A 26,248-nucleotide genomic window follows, 5' to 3' on the forward strand; every position below is an offset into this window, starting at 1 on the left:
CTAAACGATCTCTCTGACCTATCAAGGCTTTTTATAACCAGCCTAACACCTCTGTCTGGCACCACAATATATCCAATCATGGCCATCACCAAAGACTTACATATTCAACTTACTTCAGTGTTAACAACCTATGCACATGCCACTAGTAATTCTGTCCCATCTGTTCTGCTAATACCCAACCTTGAAATACCATGCCTCTTTTCTGGCTATTAAAGAAATTCTTTAAACTCCAAGTATATGTTCCCTAACCTCAACTAACCACTCAGTAGCATGAGACTCAATAATATTTGGTCTACTTCTTCATCCATTCTCCCCAGACACTTTCCAAATTTGCACAGTCTTCTCAAATTCCCTAATCAAACTCTGTGTTCCACAAAACCCTATTAAAACATGTTTCTTAGAAAGTTACATGCTCACAAAACTAGAATAAAAAAAAATAACTGCATTAGGATGGCAATTATCAAAAACAGATAATTACAAGTGTTGATGAGATTATTAAAAAAAGTATAGCGGTTCCTCAAAAAATTAAAGAATTAGCATATGATCCAACAAGCCTACTTCTGGGAATATGCCCAAAGAATTGAAAGCAGGGTCTCAAAGAGATATCTGTGTTGTCCTAAACATGTCATGAAAGTAATCCAAGTGTCCATTAATGGGTGAAAGGATAAACAAAATGTTATATACATATAGCAGAATATTATTCAGCCTTAAAAAGGAAGACAATTCTGACAAATGCCACAACAGGATGAAGCTTGAGAACATTATGCTAAGTGAAATAAGCCATCACAAAAAGACAAATATAAATAATTCCGCTTATATGAAACAGAGTAGTCAAAACAGAAAGTAGAATGATGGTTGCCAGGAGGTGGGGAGAAGGGGAAATTGGGAGTTATTATTTAAAGGATATAGTTTCAGCATTGCAAGATGCACAGAGTTGTGGAGAATCTACACAACAATATTAATGTACTTAAATACCACTGAATTGCACTTAAAAAATAATGTTACATGTATTTTACCACAAAAAAAAATAGGATGAAAACGTTACATGGACACATAAATTTGAGAAATACATTTTACAATCCCTTTTGGAGATTCACAATGTACATCAGCACTTTAAAGTATTCCACTATTTTCAGTAAAGAAACCTGTTTAATTCTGTAGTTCCCAAATTTATTCAACAATTGAACCTCCTTTTCAAGAAGTGTCTACTAACATCTCAAAGGAGAAATAAACAGTGGTGTAGCAGACCTATACAAATTTACTGAGAAAATACTCCAAGTAAAAATGACCTTTGACTGGGGCACCTGGGTGGCTCAGTCAGTTAAGCATCTGACTCTTGATTCTGGCTCAGGTCAGGATCTCACGGTTCATGGGACTGAGCCCATGTCAGGCTCCATGCTGTCAGTGGACTCTGATTGGGATTCTCTCTCCCTCTCTCTCTGCCCCTCCCTCTCTCGTTCTCTCTCTCTCTCTCAAAATAAATAAACTTAAAAAAAAAAAAAGACCTTGACTTCCCCTATTCTCATCTGCAAACACATTTAACATTACATAACCATCTTTATCTCCTTCTTCTAGTTTAAGATAGGGGTCTCTGCTCTTATTCCAAAGCAATCCCTATACCTATATTCTTCATTTCAACCCTTACTATCTCAAAAACCTTGCTTCAATAATTACCACCTTCCTGTTACCTTACCTTAAACTTCTTAAATTCTTACAACTAGTTACTGAGGTCTTAACTATTTCACTTTCTAAATATTTTTCTTAAATCCAGAGAACGTTATCTTGAATTCCTATTCACTGCCCTTCTTAGGGCTGTCACTGACTGAACTGCTGAAGCTCTGGTCACCTGCCACCACGGACTTCTCTTCAATTCTGTTTCTCTGCTGCCAAAACTATTAAAAACCTATGTCTAACAAGGTTACTACCTCTTCCTCAGCAAATTCTTTATTGACTCCCAGATACTTATGAGAGACAGGCCAAAGGCCCTTCACATAGCTGGCAAGGCCCTTTCTCTATCAGGTGTTATTTTTCACTTTCCTACTTATGATCTAAAAATCCTCAAATGCCTACTGTTCCCTACACACACTATGCAGCTTTATAACTTTACCCATGCTTCTGCCTAGAACAACTCTGACTATGCTTCTGGCTACCTAAGTTCCAGTTACACTTCAAGATTTAATTTGGCCTTCCCTGGCCACCCCTATTTCCCTGCCACCTGGTTTAGGTTCCTTTTGAATACCTAGGTAACACGGTATTCCTTAATGTTCCTGTTGCATCCTCAGTATAACTCTACCAAAAAGATGATTTGCTTCTATGTCTTTCTACTAGGTACACTGTAAAATTATCTGGGTTAGGGACTAATTATTATGCATCTTTGTAGCCACAAGACATCACCAGCTGCTTTATACATAGTGAGTATTTAATAAGTGATTGTTAACCTCTTTCCCCTCTCTATTTCTCCACAACTTCTAGGTGACCAAAAAGACATTACAATCCAGGAGTATACAATTATCCACTTAAAAGGAGAAATCTAGTACCATGTTACCAAAGTTTAGAGGTATTTATTTGGTAGGAAAAATAGTAGGCACATTCCTCTCTCCCAATTTTTTTTTTAATGTATTAGTCTCTTACAACTGGAAATTATTGTCAAATAACATGACACCTTTAAAGCAATCTAGGTTAACTTAAAAAACACCATAGCCTCAACCAAGTTACACTTACATTCGGCTAGCTTCGATGCTGTCAGACTGAGGTTCTCCTGGCGATCTGTAAAATGCAATTGAGGAAAGTTAAGCAGAATATTCCATATTCCAAAAAGGGCAGACATGTTATTTTAGAAGACAAATTTGAAAACAAGATTTAATTGTTAACAGTTTTAAAAGTAACTAAAGATTTCAACAGAAGAAAAAAGTGATCAAGTCAGACTGCCATTCAACACATTTATTATAAAAGCTGGACTAATAAAAAAGTCAGCACATTGTTTTTAAGGAAAACTGTAAACACTATATTTAGATACCAACATACAAAGCAGTATAATAAAACATAATTATTCACAAAGTCAATATTTATAATAAAAACATACAACTACGAAACTTTCTACAGCCAACTACTACTTATCCATAATATCAAAAGTATTCACTAGTATTCACAGTCCCAAACTATATTTAGATCAGGGGTCAGCAAACTATTTCCTCGGACAACAAACTAAGGCCTGGGCCAGGCGCCTATTGTACAATTTTATTGGAATACAGCCACACTCATTCATTTACATATTGTCTATGGCTGCTTTCAAAACACCACAAGAGCAGAGGTGAGAAACTCTGATAAGGATATATAGCCCACAAAGCCTAAGTATTTATTATCTGGCCCATTAAGAAAAAGTTTGCCAACTTCTGCTCTAGATAATTTAAATTTAAATCTAATAGCCTTGGGAATTTTGAGACACTTTAAGTCAGATTTACCATTCTAATCATGATTATCTTGGTTTAACAATGAAATTAACTTTCCCTGAAAATACACCGGCAAGATGCACTACGTATCAAAAGTGTACCAACCGGGGATATTAAAATTTTACTACAGATAATTGTGAACTGACTTCAGTTATAAATAGTTGCCAGTTACACCAAAAAGTATTTTATTTTCATTTTGAGATATGAACCAATTTTGCCTATTCCCACCATGCTGTTAAAAAAATAAATTCCTGTGATCCTATTCGGTTTCATCAACAGTATTGGTCAGTGTATACTAAGGTGAATCAACATAATATTGATTTCTAACACTCAAATTCTCAAAATTTTTAGAGATGAAAAGCTAAATATCTAAAATGACAATATAAGGACTTGATTTGTGAATTTATCACTGACTTGAAATTTCTAATTCTGACCTTTAACAAAAGAATCTTAAATTCAGAGCCACCAGCAAAATAAAAAAAGAAAAGAAAGAAAAAGAAAAAAACAACAAAAATAAACAGTTTTCCACATTTCTTAGCTTTTAAAAATCTCACTTCTTTACCAGACTTTCAAAATTACCCCTCACTGTAGTTCATTCATAGTCCAAGGACAAGAATGCCAAAAAAAAAACAAAAAAAAAAAAAAAAAAAAATAAGAACAAAAAAGACTCCAGCAGCTCAAATATTTTAGCTCCTCTTTGCAGTGTATTCACATTTTCAATTTTGCACAAAGTTATATTAGAACTAAAAATTGGGGCATGCTGGAGGTGGCAGTGACTTGGCACTGACACAAATGCAAAAATTTCACTCCACCCTCTCCCCCAGGGAGCAAGCAAATCACCTTTGTGACACACCTGGTCTCCACCAGCCTTGTGGGTAAGTACCCCAAGATTGCTTCCAAACTTGTTTGTATGTCTCAGACAGAAGAGCTAAAAACTGATGATAACCCCATGTACCAGCTGACTCATTTTTGAAAGTGCGACCCTCCAGCATCAGATGTCATACTGTAAGGAGGCAGAGCAGGCTTGCAAAACAAAAAATAAACCTGCTGGCACTAAGGGAAGAGAGGCAGATTAGAAGCTTTCAAACACGTAGGCGGCAAAACTTTCAAAATTAACAGGGAAAGAGAAAGAGAGAGGGAAAAAAATGAGGACACAATGACAGGAAAATTAAAATACTATTGCAAAAAGGTAAGACACAAGCAAGAAGGAAAACAAATTCAAGTCTTAGAAGCACAATATATAACTGCTGCAAAGTTTTGAGAAATGAGATAGACGTTAAATACATCATCAAATGGTAACTACACTCTGTTTTCCAATCTCTGTTCCCTAAACAAGAGAATATGTAAACATTAGCATCAAACTGTCAGCAAATTATTATATAGTTAATACATATTCAAGTGAGCTACTAAAAACCATTTATAAGTCAAACCAAGCAATTTAAACCAATTCGGTCTAACAGAAGGACAAAATAAGAAAGGATTGAAAGAGTATTACCCAAAAACAGATCTATCCTCGGTCTCTTAAACATGGTTAGCCCAAATTGTTTTCTACTCAAAATGGAAATTTTTTTTTAATTAAGAGAAAAGTGAATATACACAGAACTAGCAAACGCTTTTCTTGCAATGCATAATAGTATATGTTTGAATAAACTTCTAGTCATTCTGCTTGTATTTCTGTAATATTCTAAATAATTTACCAAAAAATATCCTAAAATTATGATTCTGACTCTCAAACTATGAAATATCTAACATCTAGCATTAGTTTCCAAGCTTTACTTTGGCCACTAAAGCATTTTTATTCATTACTGTCAAGTTTTTGGAAGTAAGGATCTAGTACATGTTCAGGATATTATCAATGGGGAGAAAAAAGAAAAAGTATTGACTTAAGTTAACCTAGTTTGTCAGAATAACAAACCAGAAAAGACACTTTAAAATAAACAATAAGTAACATTAGAAAAGAAAAAATCTTGGAAGAGTCTCAATTTTAGGCCTTGATTTGGATCACAGAAAACTGATCACAAAATGCCTACTAATCTAGATAGTGCAGCATGAGCTGGAACATTCAAATGGAGGATCACTTCCAATAATAATGGGTGCAGCTTGTCCAGCCAGCAAGCCACTCCTTCTACCTCCACGATAACTATCTAGGAGAGAAAATTATACCAGTTTTATTGAAGTTGTAAAAATTTCTAGAAGTATTTTAGTTAAAACTCTTACCACATAAAAGGCACATCTTAAAATGCATACTGAGAATTTTTTTTATAGTTTTTATAATGTTCAAACAGGTTTATTTAAAAACATGAAATTTTTGAGAAATACTTTCTTGTTTACTTATACAGATAGATCTGGGGTCAGGGGAAGCATAAAATATTTTAGGAAGGATATTTAAATGGAGAAGAACATTACCACTTAAGCTCTACTATTTGCACTGTTCCTGCCAACTATAATTTTCTTCATTTCTTACAAAACATATTTTACTTTATAATAACAGCCTTTTAAAGGCTGTAAAATAACATTCAAAATTACCTTTTACAAGCTGTGGCCATTCGGTGACATCAGGGTGATCACAGCTTTGAGTCACTGATTAAAAACAGGTAGTCACACCAGTCTAGCTGCTAACTTGATCTGAGCGTAGGTTTAATAACTCTAATAAATTAAACAAATCTTTAGTTAGAACACTTTAATATAAATCCAATTCACTGTTCAAAAACTTATCTTCAAAGCTTCAAATCAGGTGTCAATTCAACATTCATCAGAAGAGTAATTATTATAGAAATGCTTTTAAGGACTATTTTCCAGATTTTTTTTTCCTTAAATGATCTCTTCACTTGATAAAGTGTGGTGATAATCTCTTGTATTTTTACAGAGTGTTACAGTTTACACAGCACTTTGGTCAACAGTGTCTTGTTTGAGACTCAGGACAACTTCAGCTCTACCTAATCAGGGCAGATACTATAATAAGAATTTAAGGAAAAAACAAAAACCAAAACAAATTAAGCAGACTTAGAGTGATTAACTGACTTGCCCAAGATTTTAGAATTAGTGTTGAAGCTAGGATTAAAACTCAGATCTACTGACTTCCTATCCAGGGTTAGAATTTTTTGGTTTGATTTAGTTTTTACTATACAGTTTCCTAACTTCAGTGTATGCAAAGATTCAGAATATGGATTGAGATCCCACTATTATGGCAACTGTTTAAATGAGACTAACAGTCATAGAGTTTTCCAGGTAGTCAAATGCTTAATGGTTACACACACACACACACACACACACACACACACACACACACACACCCAAAGTCTAGTCCTACCTACTCTACATTAAGTAGGGTAATCTAACAGCCCAAACCCCTTGGGTACTCCATGAAAAAAGCGTTCTATTCTTTCTCAGCCATAAATCCACTAATATTCAATTCCATCAAAGAGACTGGCAAGATACAAAAACATGTTCTCCTCCCTCAACCTAGTATCTTTTGATCCCCTTACTTGGCTTTAGCACAACTTTCTTGATTGTCATGGCTCAAATTTATCAGGCATCCTAATCCTATATAGTTCTGGCAAAGACATACATCTGAAATATCCCCGTATTGAGAACTCATTTTGTGCAACTAGTTTTTCCTCTATTTGATTTCCCTACCAAACTGTATATCCAGGCCAAATCCAAAAAGTGAACTAAGGAAAAATGAGAAAATTAAGAGGGAGGAAAAAATACCCTTGATAGTTGACACCTTTCCAAAGTGGCAATAAACAACCACAGAAGGCGGTTACCAGCATGGACCCAGAACCCAATATAAAATAGTAAGGTATCTGAGAATACCAAGAGAAGAGTTGAAATATCAATCTTGAGTCCATACCTCTACAGCAGCCTATGAACTTGGGCTTCAAATTCAGATAAGGGTGAGGGTTGGCCTTAGTATATACAAGTAATTTTAGGGAACTCCAAATATATGGGACTTCTATGCCCTGGACAAAACAATCCAATTTTCTAGACTTCCCTATCATAGCTACCTGTCTCCTTATGAGAGCCTAGAATATTCCTGAGTTTACATGAGAAAAAGGCAATGGCATCCCTGAAATGAACAATGTTCCCTCTTGGGTTCCCTCTGATTTCAGAACCCCCAAAGAAGTCTAACTTTCCAACCTGTAAACATAATATATGAGAAAGTTAAAATACCTCGAGTGATCAACTGAGGTAAATTAATTCATTAAAGAGCTATTTGTATTTTACTGAGCCAAGTTCTCTCTACTGGTCCGCTTTTATATGAGGTCCAGTGTTTAACAGAGCACAAATAGGGTCCAGAGCCAATCTAGATTCAAGTCCTTGTTTGGTCACTTACTAGATGGCAACTCTTGGGCAAGTTGTTTAACCATTCTGAGCCTCATTTCATTCATAGAGAGAAGTAAGACAATAGTAGTGTCTATTTTAGAGGGCTGTCCTGAGGATGCACAAACCAACATATTAAACTGCTCAGAACAGTGCCTGGCACATAGTAAGAGCTTAACAAATGGAAGCTATTATTAACTCACAACTTAACAGCCAAACCTGTCCCCTTCAATCTTCTCATGCATAAGATTTCACTTTTCACAGCATCCTAACCTCTTCTAATTTCTTTCAGAATCTCATTTCTGTCCCTTATAGTCTACCTGGTAGCACAGCGATTTACCACCTAGCACAATGCTTTAAAAATAGCAGGCACCCAAATTTGCTGAAAATGTTTCTCCTTATTCTAACTATGACATTAAGATATGCATGCATTTTGAATTCCAAAAAATAAAACAGAAACATACCATATTTCGCCAAACTTCTGAGGAGCTGGTGAATTGTAAAATCAGGTTCTTACAGATTTTTAACCTAAAATATAAAACACCTCACTCAATTCTTTTCACATAGACAACTGGATAAACTAAAAAAAAAAAATCTTCCCCAAAATTCATTTTTTGTAATGTTTATGAATATCCAAAAACATACCAAGAGACAAGTGTCCCTAATGCTTTTGCCAGGCTGCATGCAAGGGTGGTTAGACAGGCCCTGTTCCCTGACTGCTTTCCTCTGGCAGAGCCATGTTTCCTATATTCATCCACAGAGCTTAGAGTCTGCCATTTCTTTACTCTTCCCTCCCTCCAAAAGGGCTGAAAATACATGAAAACTGTTTGACTGTATGCCTCTAATTCCTTCAGATACCTATAGCAATTTAGCTATAGGTAAATAAATGTACCTAACATAGCAGATGCTCATAATATGTAGCATCTTAACATATTATGAGCATCTGCTATATTAGGTATATTTACGAGCATCTGTCCACTACCCCCTAGATTTGCAGCCTTGGGCAGGTTCTTTCATATCTGAGTCTCAGGCGTCAGGTTGTTGTGAGTTTTAGAGAAAATGTTTTATAAGTATGTAGGACAATGCTACCTGGCACAAAAAAGGAGCTCAACACATGGCAGCAATGATTATTTCCTAAATCAAACATGTAACATGTCTATCAAAACTTAACTCATCAAAAAAAAAAAAAAAAAAAATACCCTGACCCATCAAAAACCAAATTCTGAGCTTAAAACATGTACCCAAATAATCACTGTAAATTCTTAACTCTTTTGCATTTCTCAGTGGAATAAGAACTGCAGTCTTTTAAATCATTTCCTTTGATCATATATGAAGAAACCAACTCCCAAAGATTAGGAAACCCACAGGAGGTCGGGTTGGGGCAGGCCAGGGTGACTCATTCAGTTAATCATCCAATAATTTTGGCTGAGGTCCTGATCTCACAGTTTGTGGGATCAAGGCCCACATCAGGATCCTCGATACCAGTGCAGGGCCTTATTGGGATTCTCTCTCCCTCTCTTTGGCCCTCCCCTGCTCACTTGTGCTCTCTCAAAATAAAATAAATATACTAAAAAAACACAAACAAAAACAAAAAAAAAACACCCACCCAGTGTTCTAGGTTGATGGTAGAAAATGAATACACAGCATATATTTTTTATATTAAAAAAGTTTTAAGATCTTAGAGAACCAAGTCTCAATGTATTCAAAATAGACTCCACTAGAGAAATCTGCAAAAAATGGGTATTTGACCTTTACTTTCAGACTGTGATTCGGTGCATAAAGTGGGGGAGCATGAATCTGCATTTTTAATACACATTTCAGGTGACACACAGATCCAAATGTGAAATACCTTGCTTTAGAAGATTGGGAACACATAATCATAGGAAAATATATCATCAAATCTAGAGTGATACAGGATAAGAGAAACTGTAAGCCCCAGAAATGTTAGGTAGTCCCTGTAAATTTAACCATTAGCACCCTAATACAAGACTTAGTGCCTTTATTTTATTTATATCTGTGTGCCTCTCCAGAAAGCCCAGTCTAATAATCTAAGAATAAAAACGTAATCTACCCTTTATCCATCTACATTCATCTGCCCCTCTAACATTTTCATTTACTCTTAAATTGGTCCATCTGTTAACCCTCACACTCTATATATGCACACCACCTATATACATTGTGTCTATATATTATTACATTTGTTATGTCCTTCATCTCCTCTTCAATAGCCTATTTCCTTCATTTCCTTCTAACCTAGGTCAAAACTTAATTTCACAGACTACCTTTTCTATCGTTTTTTTGTGTGTTCCCTCAGCACTTCTTTGAACAATGGTTATGATGTCTTAAATTTATGGGTAAAGCTACTTGTTGAAACTCTTAAGCTTTGTAAATTTATAAATCTCACAACTGACCAAAGACTGTCCTCATCCATTCTGTTGTTAGAACAAAATGTTTAAATACTGCTTTCATACCGTACTCTCCACATAATCCCCTCAACTCTATTAACCCCTGAGTACCAGTTCCTTATTTTCTTCCCTTTTAACTGCTGGAAAGACCTGAAAACCATTATTAATTATCTCAGCTGCTTACACACAAAACCTTCCACCTACTGACATTTTTCTTACAGAAGTCATCATCATTCCTGTGTATTCTAAATCCTGTGGCCTCTAATCCTATTTTATCTCTGCAGCACTTCACACCAGTACTCACCTTCCCTGGCTTCCATAATGCTGTACCCACCTATATATTCTTCTACCTGTGACAGCAACTAGGTCTTCTTCTAGTTCATCTTCCTACCCCTCATTCTTGGCCACTAAAGTTTCTTGCACTAGCCCCTTTTCTTAACCTAAATTAATTCTCTGTGCAATGCCATCCATTTCTATAGCACCCCTATACTTTGGACCCAACTCTATATCTTTTAAGTCTCTATCTCTCAAGTTGTGATAAGCCTGCTACTCTCAATTACCACTGATACACATGCATGCATGAAGTATCATTAGCATATAATCAAACTCCATTATTTCCCAAAAAATCACTCCAACATGCCCAATCCTGCTGTCCTTCTAGATACAGAATGAAAAAATCGCTGCCACTCTTTATTTTCTTCCTCTCATTTTTATTTAGCATAACCACGGTGTGGGTTGAAACTTGTTAACCTTCAAATTCTTAATCATTCATTCAAAAAATGTCTGCTAGCTGAAACTAATACAATGTTATACATCAATTACATCTCAATATAAAAAGTGTATTAGAGTTTGAGTGCACATCAAGTGGATAAAGACACAGTGGTAAAGAAACTAGACATAATCTCTTGTCCTCATGTGATGGGCAAAAGGGGCACAAATAATAAAAACCACAATAAATAATGTAATTGCAATACATAATTGTGTTGTAAAGAAACACAAGATATGGTAAGTGCATAGAGAGTTCTGACAATCTGGGAAAACAGGGAAGGCAAAAAACCACAGAAGCACCCTATGACCCAATAATACCGTTCCTCAGTAGATACCCAAGAACCAAAAATATAAGAACTGAAAGCAAGGACTTGAAGAAACATTTGTACATCCATATTCACAGCAGCATTATTTGTAACAGCCAAAAGAAGGAAGCAACCCAAGTGTCCAGTGAATGAATGGTTAAACAAATTGTGGTATTTTTACATACAATGAAATACTATTCAGCCTTAAAAAAGGAAAATGATACATGCTGTAACATGAGTAAGCCTTGAATATATCACCCTACATGATACAAGCCAGAAGCAAAAGGATAGATATTGTATGATTACACTTACATAAGTAGCTAGAATAGTCAAATTCTTAGAGACAGAAAATAGAAGAGTGGTCACTAAAGGCTGGAGGGAGGGAGAAGGTAACAGGAGCAGGAGAGTTACTATTTAATGGGTACAGAATCTGAGTTTGGGACAATGAAAAAGTTCCAGAGATGAGTAAGAGTGATGACTGCACAACAACATGAATATACTTTATGCCACTGATCTGTACACTTAAAAATGGTTAAAGTAATGAATTTTATCTTACGTACATTTTACTGTACAGAAAAAGAAACTATGATGTGATACCACCACACACCCATCAGAACATCTGATACTTGAAAATATCAAATGCTAAATGCAAAATGATAGAACAATTTGAAAAACAATTCTTTATAAATCTGAACATAAACTTGTCATGTGATCTAGTAATTCCAATTTAAGGTTTTTACTCTGGAGAAATGAAAACATGTTCACAAAAAGACACACGCAAAGTGTGTGTTTATTCACAACAGCCTAATGCTGGAAAAAATCTCAATGTTCACCAAAAGAAAAAAAAAAAGAAAAATGAATAAGCAAACTGGGGCATAGCTGTACTGCACTAAAAAACAAAAAGTGATAAATACAAAATGGAGGAATTTCAAATACTTGTTAAAGGAACAAAGTCAAAGAAAGAAAAATATATAACTTATGACACCATTTATATGCAACTCTAGAAGAGGCAAAACTAATATGCAGAGCAATGGTTGGTTACCTGGAGCTAAGAGGGAGAAATGACTAGGAAGAACATTTTTGGGGAGTAATTTAAATGTTCTAGTTCTTAACTGTCGTAGCAGTTACAGGACATATATGCATGAAAATACATCAAACTGTACACTTAAAAATGGGCATACATTATTGGATATAAATTATACTTCAATAAACTTTTTTTGGTTTATGAAAATGTAGCATATAAAAAGGTGGCATTTTAAATCAGTGAAGAAAGGATCCCTTAACTGATCTAGAGAATTGTCTACCCAAGTGGAAAAAAAAATAAAAGGTAAATATGTGTACACAATATCCAAGGACATGCCAAATGCAATACAGATCTAAATCTAAACAAAACCATATACAAAAAATTAACTCAAAACAGATGACAGACTTAAATACAGAGCTAGAACTACAAAACTCTTAGAAGAAAGTAGGCATAAATCCTTATAACCTTTAGATTAGGCAATGGTTTCTTAAATAACAACACCAAAGACAACAAAATAAAAATTCATAAACCGGACATTTAAAACTTGGGTGCTTCAAGATAACAACCATAAAAGTGAAAAGAAAACCCACAGAATGTGGAGAAATATTTGAAAATCATGTATGTGATAAGAGACTTGTATCCAGAACATATAAAGAATACTTAAAACACAACAATAGAAAGGGGCACCTGGGTGGCTAAGTCAGGTAAGCGGCTGACTTGATTTCAGCTCAGGTCATGATCTCACATTTCATGAGATCGAGCCCCACATGGGGCTCTGAGTTTAACTAACAGCGTGCAGCCTGCTTGGGATTTTCCCTCTCTTTTTCTGCCATTCCCCCACTCTCGTATATAGAAGCTCTCTCAAAAAAAAAAAAAAAAAAAAAGTCCCGATTAAAAAATAGCAAAGGATTTGTGCAGATCCACCCCCAAAGAGGGCTAATCAGCACATGAAATGTTTCTATCATCATTAGTCATTAAGCAAATGCAAATCAAAACCACAAAGAGATACCTTCACACCCATAAAAATTACTAAGATAAAGGGACAATGAACGGAGGTAGTGCTATCAGAAAGAACCTGCATACACTGCTGAGTCAACTGTAAAATGGTGCAGCCACTTTGGAGGACTTTGGCAGCTTAAAATGTTAAACATAGACACCCTATGACCCAGCAGTTTCACTTCTAGATATATACCCAACAGAGCTGAATATATATGTCCACACAAAAGCCTATATATGAATGTTCATGGCAACTTGATTCATAATAACCATAAAGTGGGAACAATCCAAATAGTTATCAACTGAATAAACAGTGCATATATTCATAGCATATTATTCAGCCATAAAAAAAGAAGAAGTGCTGTTATACGCTACATGAGTGAAACCTGAAAATATAATACTGTGTAAAAGAAGTCTTACATTAAAGGGCACATATTTTATGATTCCACATATATGAGATGTCCAGAACAGGCAAATCCATATAGAAAGAAAGCAGATTAATGGTTGCCAGAGGATGGAGGACAGGAGAATAGGGAATGACTACTAACAGGTACAGAGTTTCTTTTTGGGATAATAAGGTTCTAAAATCAGCCCTGGTGGTTGTACAACTGAGTATACTAAAACCCAAATATACTAAATACAGTTATTACTAAAACTGAATTATATGCTTTAAAAGGATGAATTGTATGGTATGTGAATTATATCTCAATAAAGTTGGGAATTATAAAAAATATATGGTGTGATTTTTAAGAAACCTCTCAAAAAAAGAAAAAAGCTACATGTATCTATAATTATACAAATATATTTGTTTGGCATTTGCCAGGCCAATTTTAGATTATTCTACACTAACATTTAACAGCTGTTATATTTTAGAATAAGAAGAAACTTTCACTTATTTTTATACCTAAAACTATACATTTTATCTACCTGCATTTGCTCACTCTCAAAAATAATTCTATGCACCAATACTTAAGGGGGGGGGGAGGGGAAAACCAACCAGGAAATACAAGAGGCTTTCTGGAAATACAGAAATGTTAGAATTCATGGTTTTATGATTTATGAAAATAACCTAACCCAATATTTGAAATTGATACTATTGCTGCATATCTAGATTGTACAGTTATATATAGGAGTAGGTAGGAGAACTCTGGGATCACAATTACTGTGTATTGGAAAAGAACTGAACTCTCTAATGGCATTTAGCCTCCCCCTCCCTCTGGGTTCTGTGAACAGTTCATAAATTAAATAAGTTATGCCTATTTACCTACCTGAATAACTACAAAATGTACATTCCTGATTGGCCAATTTTCCCCCTAATAAGGTACCTTTACTTAAGTGTTTTGTTACATGGGTTAAGAGTAGATCAAGTGTCATCTATGGAAATCTTTTAGAAATTCTAAATTACCAGATTTATCTCAATTTCCTGGCTTTAAATATAAATCACATATTCTGGTCAAGAATTCTATGATCTGAAAATAGAAGCAAATGTGACACATAGTCCGAATGACAGTATTGTGAAATTTTCCTCCAGGTTCTTTCTGCACTATAGTTCATTTGAGTTCAATCTTATATAGTGTCTAACCTAAAATTAAACCTAGAATTATGCTTTCAGCCTATTTTATGCACACACACCAAAAAATGACATACAGTACAAGACACTGAAATAACTAAAGGTAGGTGGGTTTTCCTTGAAATAATCATGAACATATACTTTCACATTTATTATTTCCTCTGCATATCAAATGTAGCACCTAACTCAAGTATCTGGCATGCTGGGGAGCTTAGTCGGTTAAGCATGCGACAGGATTTCAGCTCAAATCACAGTTCATGAGATGGAGCTCCCCTGTTGGGCTCCGTGCTGACAGTGCAGACCCTGCTTGGGATTCTCTCTCTCCCCTCCCCTGCTTGCGCGAGCTCTCTCTCTCTCAAAATAAATACAATAAACTTAAAAAAAATAAACTCTAAAATCTGATTCAAGGATAACAAAAGACCACTGGCTTCTAATTTAACTTCAAAGTGCTTTTAAGAATGCTTACTACATATAATTTTAATTACATCTGCATCTGTTAAAAAAAAAATTGAAAATTGTTCTAAAGACTATACTTGAAGGATATAAAACGTAAAAGTTGAAGATGTTTAATTTTCTATTAATATCTAGTAAAATACCTCAAAGTGGCCTAATTATATTCTTTTGAGCAGTTACCAACTGGAGTAGTATTTTTAGATCAATTAGTACATGAACCTTCATTCATTCACCCAGCACAAATGCCTGAATGTATACAATTAAAAAAAAGGGGGGGTGGGGAGGACATCAGGATGGCTTAGTTGGTGGAGTATGAGACTCTTTACTCCAGGGTTGTAAATTTGAGCCCCAAGTTGGGTGTAGAGATTACTTAAAAAAAAAATAAGATCTTTAAATAAGTAAAATTAATTAAATAAAACAAAACAAAATAAAATAAAATAGAGAACCATTTACTTTTATCATGGAGTCATCAAGTCAGGATTAAAGAACTTATTTAATTGCAATTTGAGATTATGTACTTGCTCAGGAAAAGCAGGATTCAAAAACAGCACAATACAAGGAAACACTAAAACCAATGAGTGCAAGGAGATTCTCAGGGAAGGCTTCCCAGAGTAATATTTAGGAATATTTAGCAATATTCCTTGAGACCTAAAGAACAGGTGAAATTTGTTGTCTGTATTCCAGGAAAATTGAAATGCACTGGCAAAGACTTTGACACTAGAAAGAGGTTAGACAGTTCAAAAAACTGCAAAGGTCACTACTGTTAGATGGCTCTGAACAATGGGGACTGAGGAGAAAGATACAGCTGTGGAGGAGAAAGAATCTAGATTATGTGAGACTTCCTAGACTAATAAAGGATTCTGAATTTATTCTAAAAGCAACGGAAAGCCAAAGCATAATTTTAAATAGAAAGTAACAAGGTTGGGGCGCCTGGGTGGCGCAGTCGGTTAAGCGCCCGACTTCAGCCAGGTCACTATCTCGCGGTCCGGGAGTTCGAGCCCCACGTCAGGCTCTGGGCTAATGGCTCAGAGCCTGGAGCCTGTTTCCCATTCTGTGTCTCCCTCTCTCTGCCCCTCCCCCGTTCATGCTCTGTCTCTCTCTGTCCCAAAAATAAATAAAAACGTTGAAAAAAAAATTAAAAAAAAAAAAAAGTAACAAGGTTAAGACTTATTTTTAAACAATCACTTGAAAAGACAGAATTGTTATTTGTTCACAATAATCCAAAAGAATTACAAACAATTAGAAATGATGGAGTTTATCCAAGTTGATGGTTACAAAATCAATACCAGCAATAATCAAATGAAATAAAAAGGATGCTATTTATATTGCAAAAAAAATTTTAATCATATACCAGGAATAAATTTAATAAAGCATGTGTAAAAGGCCTTTATGAAGAAAACTGCAAAATACAGAAGAATCAAATAAATAGCAAGATAAACCATGTATAGTCAATGCAATTCCAAATAATATCCCCAAAGGAATTTGATAAAATAGTTTTAAGTTATGAAAGAATGAAAGTCTAAGAGTCAAGATAGTTCTGAAAATTAATAAAGGGGAGGCCTGGAATCCCAGATTTCAAAGCTTAATATAGAACTATGTGAAATAAAAAAATGTAGTACTGGTGTTTAAAAAAGATTAAGACAAAAAATTAAATTAAAAAAAAAAAACAAACTAAAATCAAACCCAAGCATATGACAGATGACAGTAGAAAAATAATGGAGAATCAATACTTAATGTTGGAACAATTAACTTATGTGAAAAAAAAATTGATTCCTAACTCCCTCCCACATGGGACCTAAATGCAAAAAAAAATCAAACAACATAAACCTCTCAACTATTAGCAGACAACGTAGAAGATGGTTTCTGGAACAAAAAATACAAATCATAAAGGAAAAGGATCATGATTTTAACATCCAAAGTTGAGATTCTATATCACACAAGACACTATCACAACGGGCAACAAGTAATTTTATTCTTATTCTGTTATCTTTCACCACTGCACTGTAAAGTAAGAAGGTTGAATGAGATGATTATCAAGGTCCTTTACATAACATAAATGCTGTTATGATGTCTCACTCTTTTTGAAACACTTAATTCATAAAATATTTAAAACATAGCCAAAATAATAAAGTTCATAGCCATTTACCAACCATCCAGAGTTAATAATCAAGAAAATGCAAATTAAAATGAAGTATCATTTCGTATCCATCAAATCTGCTAAAATTTTAAAATGTGACAATATGAATAATGGGCTAGGATGCTGGAAAATGAATTGCACATATGCTGCTGGTAAAGTATACATTGCATAATGATTTTAAAGAAGAATTAGTAATATCTAGTAAAATTAAAGTTATTCACAACCTATTCCAGGCAATTTCACTTTAATGAATCTTCCCAAACACCTACACCAAAAATAAAAAAGAAACAATCACTCCAGCATTATTAATAACAGAAAATAACTCAAAATATCCATCAACAGTAAAATACATACATTTTATATATCTATACAATGGAGTACCATTACAGCAAATTGAATATATTAGACTTATATGCACTAACATACAGATCTCAAAAAATGCTAAGTATTTTTTTTAAAAGGAAGCTGATGAAAGATTATGTTCAATACAGTACCATTTTGTAAAAATTTTAAACATAAAACACTGTGTATATCACTTATGGATACATGTACATGGATACAGTAGAAGTATATACAAGAATATGAAGTATACTCAAGAACCTCAGGATAGTTATTACCTTAAGTAGAGAGCGGGTAATAGAACTGGGAAAGATTGGGAGGATGTTGCTATAAGTGCATACATAAGACTGCATTTACTTCCCAAAGAATCAAAAGTGGCCGAATTTATAATTCTGGATAGTGTTTGAATGAGTATTTGCTATATTATTTACTGTAAGTTTTAAATACTTTGTAAACAATGTAACCTAACCTACTTACTTTATAAAAGGAAAGATATCAGAATATAAAATAAATACTATTGTAGTCACAGCAATTTTAAACATGTCTAAAATAGCACTTTGGGGAATTAAATCTTGATCACTTAAGAGAAAGAAACTTGTAGGCTACAGTGCAGCCTTAATTTCTCAACATCTGATGTCAGCTAGAAATATCGAGAACACAAACACACCCCTCCTAGGAAACCCTGTCAAGTACAGCACAGGTATCAGCAGTAAAGTGGGACTGCAGTATAGGCAGGTCTTTAGTCTACTGTCCAGACTGACCCCTAGTCCTATCATTACTTAAAATTATTTAAAGTTCTGAAGCCTAGAGGATTTTGCTCCTGATTAAACTTAGTTCATCAGCCCACAGCAGATATCCAAAAGTAGTTCTAAACTAAAAAGAAAGCAGTTCACTCATTAAGCACTTACAAATACATAAAACTGCACGTGAAAAAATGTTTATTGTTCTCATAGACTCTTCAATCCAGGAGCAAAGAAATGATTTAATTTCCGTTGAGATAAGTGACTTACCTATTCTCCTGTTGAGACCCATCTATTTTTAAGTTCACCCCTCCTTGCCTTTCATCTAGCCCAAAAGATGGAAGAGGAATTTTAGGGTGAGTAAACGGACTCCCTACTGAGATAAATGAGACCACAGGACCTTACTTTTTCATTTTGAAGATAATCTGAAATATAATACACTGGGCAATCATGGAATTAAAAGAATATACAATACCTGAAATGCAGAAATCTAGTTTTATGTGTATGCAAGACTAAAGTTACCCCTTTTTTTTTTAACATATTCTACTTAAGAGGTCTCATTTCAACACTATAGTCAACTTTTAAGCACTTCCATCCTCTCAAGCACAGTACATCCCTACCTTCGCTGCCAACTTTGATCCATTTAATTTTCTATTTTCCTTTTCTGCTCTTTAAACATGTTGAATGTGTCCTAGTCCATTTTGGGCAGCTAAAACAAGATACCACAGACTGGGTGGCTTGTAAACAGAAATTTCTCACATTTCTGGAGTCTAAGAAGCCCAATATCAGGGTGCTGGCAGATTTGATGTCTGGGAAGAACTAGATTCCTGATTCACAGACAGCTGTCTTCTAGCTGGGTCCTCCTATGGAAGAAAAGGCAAGGGAATTCCTTGAAATCTTTTATAAGGCACCCCATTAGTGAGGGCTCTACTCTAATGATCTAATCACCTCCAGAAGGCGTCAGATCCTAATACCATTACACTGAGTGTTACAATTCCAACACATAAATTTTGGGAGGATGTAAACATTTAGTCTATAGCAGTATGTCACAAACATAACAAAATGTGTAAAATATTGAATATAAATGAAGCAGCTTAAGTAGCTACGGAAAGAAACTTTTCATTTTTTGTAAGAAACTCTAAATTTAGAACATCTTGAACAGCATAGTTTCTATAACCAATATTCAATATGATGCAGTGTCAGCTCACTTCAGAAAACTAGAAGAGAAATGTTACCCAATTACTCTTTGTGTTAAATGGGATTTATCACATAAAACAGGTGCTCAAAAGACATGTATTTTTTTTAATTCCTAAAACAAAAACTTTAAATATTTAGCAAAGGTAAATATTTAATATCCTTATTTACAGCACACTATAAGGTTATCAATATTGGCACATATACACACAAAGAGTCACAATAAATAGAACCCCTAAGAAAAAAATACTGAAGGAATTATTAAGCTGAAAATACCCATATGTCTCCCTATGACCCATTAGCTTTATGTAATAAAAACTGCTGGGCATTTCATCCTTTCTCTTTCAAAGAATGGGATTATGCTTTACATCTGATAAAAGAATTTGTTAGCAGTATGAAGAAATTCCTGTAGTGGTATCTGCAGTGCTAGAAGTATCATGTGAGAAGAAAAAAAAGAACACCAGTTTTAAAGATGAAGCAAGGAAGTGACAAAATGTGACATTTGTTCAGTCTGAATGGTACATACATGATTGTTATATTATTCTCTATACTGTCTGTATATTGAATGGGGGGGGGTCAGAATTTGTTCTGAATCACAAAGAATATAAAAGTAAATGGGTTAGGATAGTGGTTACAGTCCACAAAAGAAATGCTAAGACTACCTTCTCACATTCAAGAGTAGAACTCTATTAGAAGCTTGAAATGGATAAGGTATCCCTTTTGATACAAGGAGGCAGAAGTCATCACATTAAGAACTAACAAAGAGCTATAAGCCTGCATACCACAAAGAAACAGGTCAAAATTTTTTTTCATGTTTTATTTTCAATATAAAAGGATCTGTGCTTGACTAACCTCAACTGACCTCAGAAGGGTACTGTACGCAACACACTGAACTGTTAAGAGTTACCACATTAAGCTCCATTCTGCCCAGCCAAGAGTTTCATTTAAAGAACATTTTACCCTACTTGTATAGTAAGTGTTCAGGGTTCATATGTTACCTTCATGCTTTTAATTATAGCATAGATGCTGACTTTAATAAAGTCTTACATAGGATTCTTTTCCATGATCCACATGTGATGCCTTATAGATTCCACAGACTTCCTAGGATTGAACTTCTCGCATAATCTTATCCAATAAGAATCTATGTCTCCAAAATTTTTCCTTTGAGGTCAACCTTATGATTCACTTGCCATTTATCAAATTAACAGGAGAGGTCAAAAGTAAAGCAAATTACAGAAGGTGTTGGACTATGGATTAATAATACTGAATACATCACTAATTATTAAGATTTATTGTTTATTTTAAATGTAGTTGACAAATTTAAAATAAATTCAGACACTAAACATTTTCCAAAATAATACTTCTATGAAAAGATTAAAAATGTTAATAGAGAAAAGCATGGAAATATACCAAGGTTCCAATCACCTATTTAATACTAACCAACTTGTTTTTTAGGGCAAGTCACTAAATCATACAAGGTCACTTTATTATTCCACTTTTTTGAGAATGATCACATCTGAAAAGCAATCCTTTGAAATAGACAAAGCAAGTATCACCTCACTTGAAAGAAGTTAACAGAACAAAGGCTTTAAGAGATAAATGACCTGCTCATGACTAGAAGCTAGATGGGAAGAATGAACCCATGATCTTCTGACACCAAAGTTAGTGCTTCTTCCTCCACATCAGTGATTCTTGGTGGCTTTTGTTCACTGAACCTGCTGAGACTCTGAAACACTTAAAATTTTATATATAATTTTAGGGAGTTCACAGTCATGAAGCTTAGAATCAAACAGTTAACAACTGTCAGCTAAATCTATATGCAAACAGCAATATTCCAAAAAAAGGTACGAGCTTTATTTCATTCTCAGATTGACCTAAAACTTAATAATCTTCTTTTTGACTTATTATCCACAATGATATTTACTTGCTAAAGATAATTTAGATCAAAGCACACTATATGTAACATTTCTCAGGTTAAATGAAAATGAAAGTTAGCAGAGACTAATTATGTACTGTTATTTCATTAAAAAAACTACACAGTATCTTTAAGTGTTTTAAACATAGAATATGTTTATAGATTAATACTATTTCTATTTAGGGGCACCTGGGTGGCTCCGTCGGTTGGGCATCTGACTTTGGCTCAGGTCATGATCTCGCAGTTGGTGGGTCCAAGCCCTGCGTCAGGCTCTGTGCTGACAGCTCAGAGCATGAAGCCTCCTTCAAATTCTGTGTCTCCTCCTCTCTCTGCCCCTCCCATGCTCATGCTCTGTCTCGTTCAGTCTCTCAATAATAAATAAATGTAAAAAAAAAATACTATTTCTATTTACTGTAATTTTACTTGACTTCCTTTCCTTTCTAAGAAGAAAAAGTTCCATTTCCTGCACTGTTATGGTCAGAAAAGGCCCATTGATGGCATCTTGTGAAGTCATCCTTCTAATAATAGTGTAGAAAACACTCAAACAGAAGGTAAGTGTGTAATCACAAACTACTCCTCCCAAGAGGTAGGAGCAAACATGTGCCATAGGGTACAAAGAGTCCTGAACAAAGAGTCCATATTCTCAGACTGTGGTTCTGGCTCTGCCACCTAGGTGACTTTAAGAAAATCTATTTAAAGCTTTGCACTTCAATTTCTTCATGTGTAAAATTAATGGAGTAACTAACTTCGAGAATAGTCCTACTCAGGTTTAAACCTTGTATAAATCTAGAAGACAGAAGGATAATCACCCCAGAAAAATATCAAAATATTCATAGGAAACTGCCAATTTTTCTTTTTTTATATATATATACCCATTCACACAAACAAACACACTATGTGCCAGATCTTGGGTGATGGAGAGAGAGGGACCAAGATATAAAGATATGAAATATCTCACATATGCCAAATAGTGGTAGAAAGGGGTAAAAATAATAATCTTTAGAATAGCAGCTGCGGGTGGAAAGTGTTGAGCCCAACAGAACTGTCCTAAGATTAGAAGAGCACAGAAGAATGAGGCTCTGTTACATGATAGGGTTTCACAAAAAATGGGATTAATATGGACAGAGTAACTAGACTATAAGCTTCCGAAAGACAGAGACATGATTTTTGTCTTTGTATCCCTTACACCTAACCAAGCTCATAGTAGGTACCCAATAAATGTTAGCTGACTATTTACTAGTTCATTAACTAATTCATCCATACTCAAGTATGGATAGTAAACTTTCTGGTAAACACTAGTAGGAGTCCTTGCCCTTAAAGAGTGAGTTCACAGGTAGTGAGAATGAAAACATGTAAAGGATAACATGCTAGAGTTCCCTGTATGTAAGGTGCTTTGAGACCAATCAGAAAAAACTGGGTAGAAAGACTTCAAATGATAATACTTATTCAGGGCCTATGTGTTAGGGATTTTACAAACTTTAATCCTCATTAACAACTCTGAGTTAGTTTCACCATCCCATTTTACAGAGGACAAAACTGCAGCTCACCAAGACGAAGTTAACTTACCAAGATAAGACAACTAGGGGGAGCCCTGAATTAAAAATGGGATCTAGTTCCAAAGCTGTTTTCACTGTACATACTGTAATGTCTTTGAATATATTTTATCTTTACATTTCCACTGGGGGTGGGGGGGTAGGGGACTGAGGGAGCAGGAACTGTCAAAATCCGCCAAAACTCTATTATCCTGAATTAACCATAAAAAGAGAAAATTTGTCTTCATTCATAAAAATGAGAAAACTAATTTTTATACAGCTGCATGTGTACTTAATATAAATTGTCTCTACATTCTGACCAATACAAATTTAGGTCTCAACAAAAATATGCAACGTGACTGAAGAACATAACCAATAATCATTTAAGAAAATAAGCATTTGTAGATATCATTTCAAGTGCTTGGGTTGAAAAATTTAGGTATGATTCATAGTTTTGGATTATTCCAACGACTGCTTATTCGAAACAGCAAATTATTTCAGATTTGTGGGGGAGAGGTTTGGAGGTGAGAGAGAAGGGATAATTTTAAAAATGACCTAAAGTTTAAGAAATACAAATGATTAAATGTTAAATGTCAAAGACACTGTAAGTAACCAATTAATCTTGTTAAATGACCTGGACAAGTGGGATGAGAATGTCTTCCTCTCAATTCTAATTAAGTATACTTAAAAAAGTAAGTCATGAAAAAGATGTACAATTTAGGAGACATAAAACAAAAACAGCTTACAAAACCTCTGAAAAGGAATCAAAACATTGTAATTTTATCTCTCTGTAAAGTTAAACTCCTCAGGAACTAGGCAATGTCTAGACAATTGTGTACACAACACTTAGCACATTAATGCTAGTTAATAAATATTGACACAATAAGGCTTTCTTAGTTTCCAATTCTAATTTTGTAAATATAGGGTCATTATTTCTTGGATTTATTTTTCACTTTTGCGATCATGATTACTAGTTTCTTTAAAGGGCTTCTGGGTCATTCTTTAGTTTTATCAGCACCATCACTAATACTGTATTCATTTCATTAAAAATGTGATAAATAGCTCAGATTTACAAGCAAGATCTAATTCCAAAATAACTTCAAGTATACACACTGTGACAAAATTTTATTTTTATCTTCCTAAATTCTAAACTCTTTTACATGATTTACACAACAATACTCCAAGTAAGAATACTTACTAGTCAGAGATATGAAATACACTTCTCATTCCTCTTGTCATTCACTTAAGATTTACTGGGTATCTACAATGACTTTGACAGGTAATTTTTTTGACTGCTGTACTTAGAAACTTTAGGTCACTTCCATTTCAGGTCCCCAGAATATTCTGGAATAAACTTCCTGCTTCTTTCAATATTGCAAGCAGTGGAATACTCGAAAATTATAGGTCATATCCATATTCTCTCATGGTTTATGGAGAGTAACTCTGGACTGTAAATCCCATATTGCCATTCGTCTACATTTTCAACAGCACCTTAGCCACTTAATAAATATAATGCCAAACAGATTTAGTAATGCTTCTATTTTAATATGCTCATAGGACGTTTTAAAAAAAATCAGAAACTAAATTATCTTTGAAGAATAAACTCAACGAGTGTCTATGTTAAAATTATTTCTAACAATTTTACGGACTAAAGCATTTGCCACATTCAATTCTGACTTTACCAACAAAACCTCAACGCCATGACGAAAAGTCCTTTTCATTTTCTCAACTGAAAAGGGAAAACAAAAAATGCCAACTGTTTGCAGGGTTGCATTTAACAGAATCTCTGGCAAACCCGGTAGAGCTCATACTTAATTTGAAAAACCCAATAACCTGTGAACACAATCCTTAGGCTTGATTTCCCTCTTCATTCCCCCTCTCCGCCAGTCCACCCCCAAAATCCCGACCCACCAAAGCACACGTCTAAACATTTTTCACTACCGGGGCAAAAACCTCGAAAACAGAGGCTTCCTCCCCTTTGGAAGAAAAAGGCCAGGCCTATTCAGCCTGGGGCCCGGGCCTGCTCCTTAAGCTCCGCTCCAAGGAGGGCCAACTCTCGACTCCCTGCACGGCCCGCCTCGGGCCCGCTCGCGTCCCCTAAGGCGACAAAACCCTCCCTCAGGCCCTCAGCCAGGACTGACAGTTACGGGAGCAGCAGCGGCTGCTACCTATCAGAGGCCTACTTCTGGCACCGACCCCTCCAAACCACGCGTCCCCAACACCTGCCGCGGCGCGGTTTAGGGGCGTCCTTACGTTTGCCCCCGCAGGGTGGCTTGGACTACAGAGAAAACGAAGGGAAATGTGACCGGCCTCCCCGGCCCAGGCCCCGTCCTCGGCCACACTGACCTGTTGTCGCCCCCGCGCCTGGGCTGTGGCCCTCGCAGAAGCGGCCGCCTCACTAGTCGTCGTCGCCCTCGCTCGCCGCCTCCGCCCGCCGCCGCCTCGTTCCCTTTCGCTGCCGCCACCGCCGGGGCTCATGCGGGACCCGCGCTTCCTTCTCCGGAGACTAAGGCCGGGAAAGGGGGCACCGGGGCCGCATAAAACCCCGCGCTCGTCGCCAGCCGCCGCTCCGCCGCTGCCTGTCCCCACTAGAGAGCTGCGGGGCCCGCCGACCCGGGGCTAGACTGTAAGCTGCTCCGAGCGCGACCCCAACGAGGAGCCGAGGGAGGCGCCGCTCCCCGAGGCCGTAATCGCTAGGTCCGCACAGATGAAGCTCAAGTCGGAGGCAGGAGCGAAAGGCGAGTGCCTGGGCCGGCAGATGGCTAAGTGGTAGCGAGGTGTGCAAGCGAGAGGAAGGCGATGTGTCGAGGTTCTGGCGAAGGGGATTCAGGCTCTGTCGTCTCCTGCAGTCACCCCGAACCCAGCGCCACCATCTTGGGAAAAACGCGGATCTCGCCGCCGCAGCGCAAGCCGGGAGGACTGGCTGGGCGGGCCGAGTATCCCAGCAGGCAGCGCGCTCCGCCCGGTCGGGCGAGGGCTCCGGGCCGGGACGCAGGAACGCGGGGCGGGGCTGGGGGGAGCGCAGGAGGACGCAGCGTTGTGCCCTGCCCCCCTTGCTGGCTCCGCCCTCTTCCTGCTTGCCGTCGTCGCCGGCGCAG

General features: G+C 36.1%; 1 protein-coding gene and 1 long non-coding RNA gene across 6 annotated transcripts in view; one reads left to right on the forward strand and one right to left on the reverse strand.

The window, feature by feature from the left end:
- Positions 1–25,600, reverse strand: part of UBE3A (ubiquitin protein ligase E3A) — a 91,751-nt gene extending 66,151 nt beyond the window's left edge. The window contains exons 1-5 of one of the 5 annotated variants that reach the window (XM_040493873.1): positions 25,497–25,600; positions 8,237–8,300; positions 5,976–6,095; positions 4,290–4,502; positions 2,722–2,766 (exon numbers count right to left, since the gene is read on the reverse strand). In XM_040493873.1, the coding sequence (XP_040349807.1) occupies positions 2,722–2,766; positions 4,290–4,441 (197 nt within the window). In that variant the 5' untranslated portion in view covers positions 4,442–4,502; positions 5,976–6,095; positions 8,237–8,300; positions 25,497–25,600. Of the gene's footprint in view, positions 1–2,721; positions 2,767–4,289; positions 4,503–5,975; positions 6,096–8,236; positions 8,301–25,496 lie in introns of those variants that run through there. The other 4 variants (XM_040493874.1, XM_040493876.1, XM_040493875.1 and 1 more) reach the window with 4 other exon arrangements.
- LOC121042539 (uncharacterized) lies at positions 16,099–16,960 on the forward strand. Its single transcript, XR_005796281.1, has 2 exons — positions 16,099–16,213; positions 16,453–16,960. It is a non-coding gene; the product is annotated as an uncharacterized LOC121042539 (long non-coding RNA).
- Positions 25,601–26,248: the final 648 nt, after the last annotated feature.

This window comes from Herpailurus yagouaroundi, unplaced genomic scaffold (genome assembly GCF_014898765.1).
Source record: "Herpailurus yagouaroundi ecotype Mexico unplaced genomic scaffold, PumYag 185, whole genome shotgun sequence".
NCBI classification, from domain to species: Eukaryota; Metazoa; Chordata; class Mammalia; order Carnivora; family Felidae; genus Herpailurus; species Herpailurus yagouaroundi.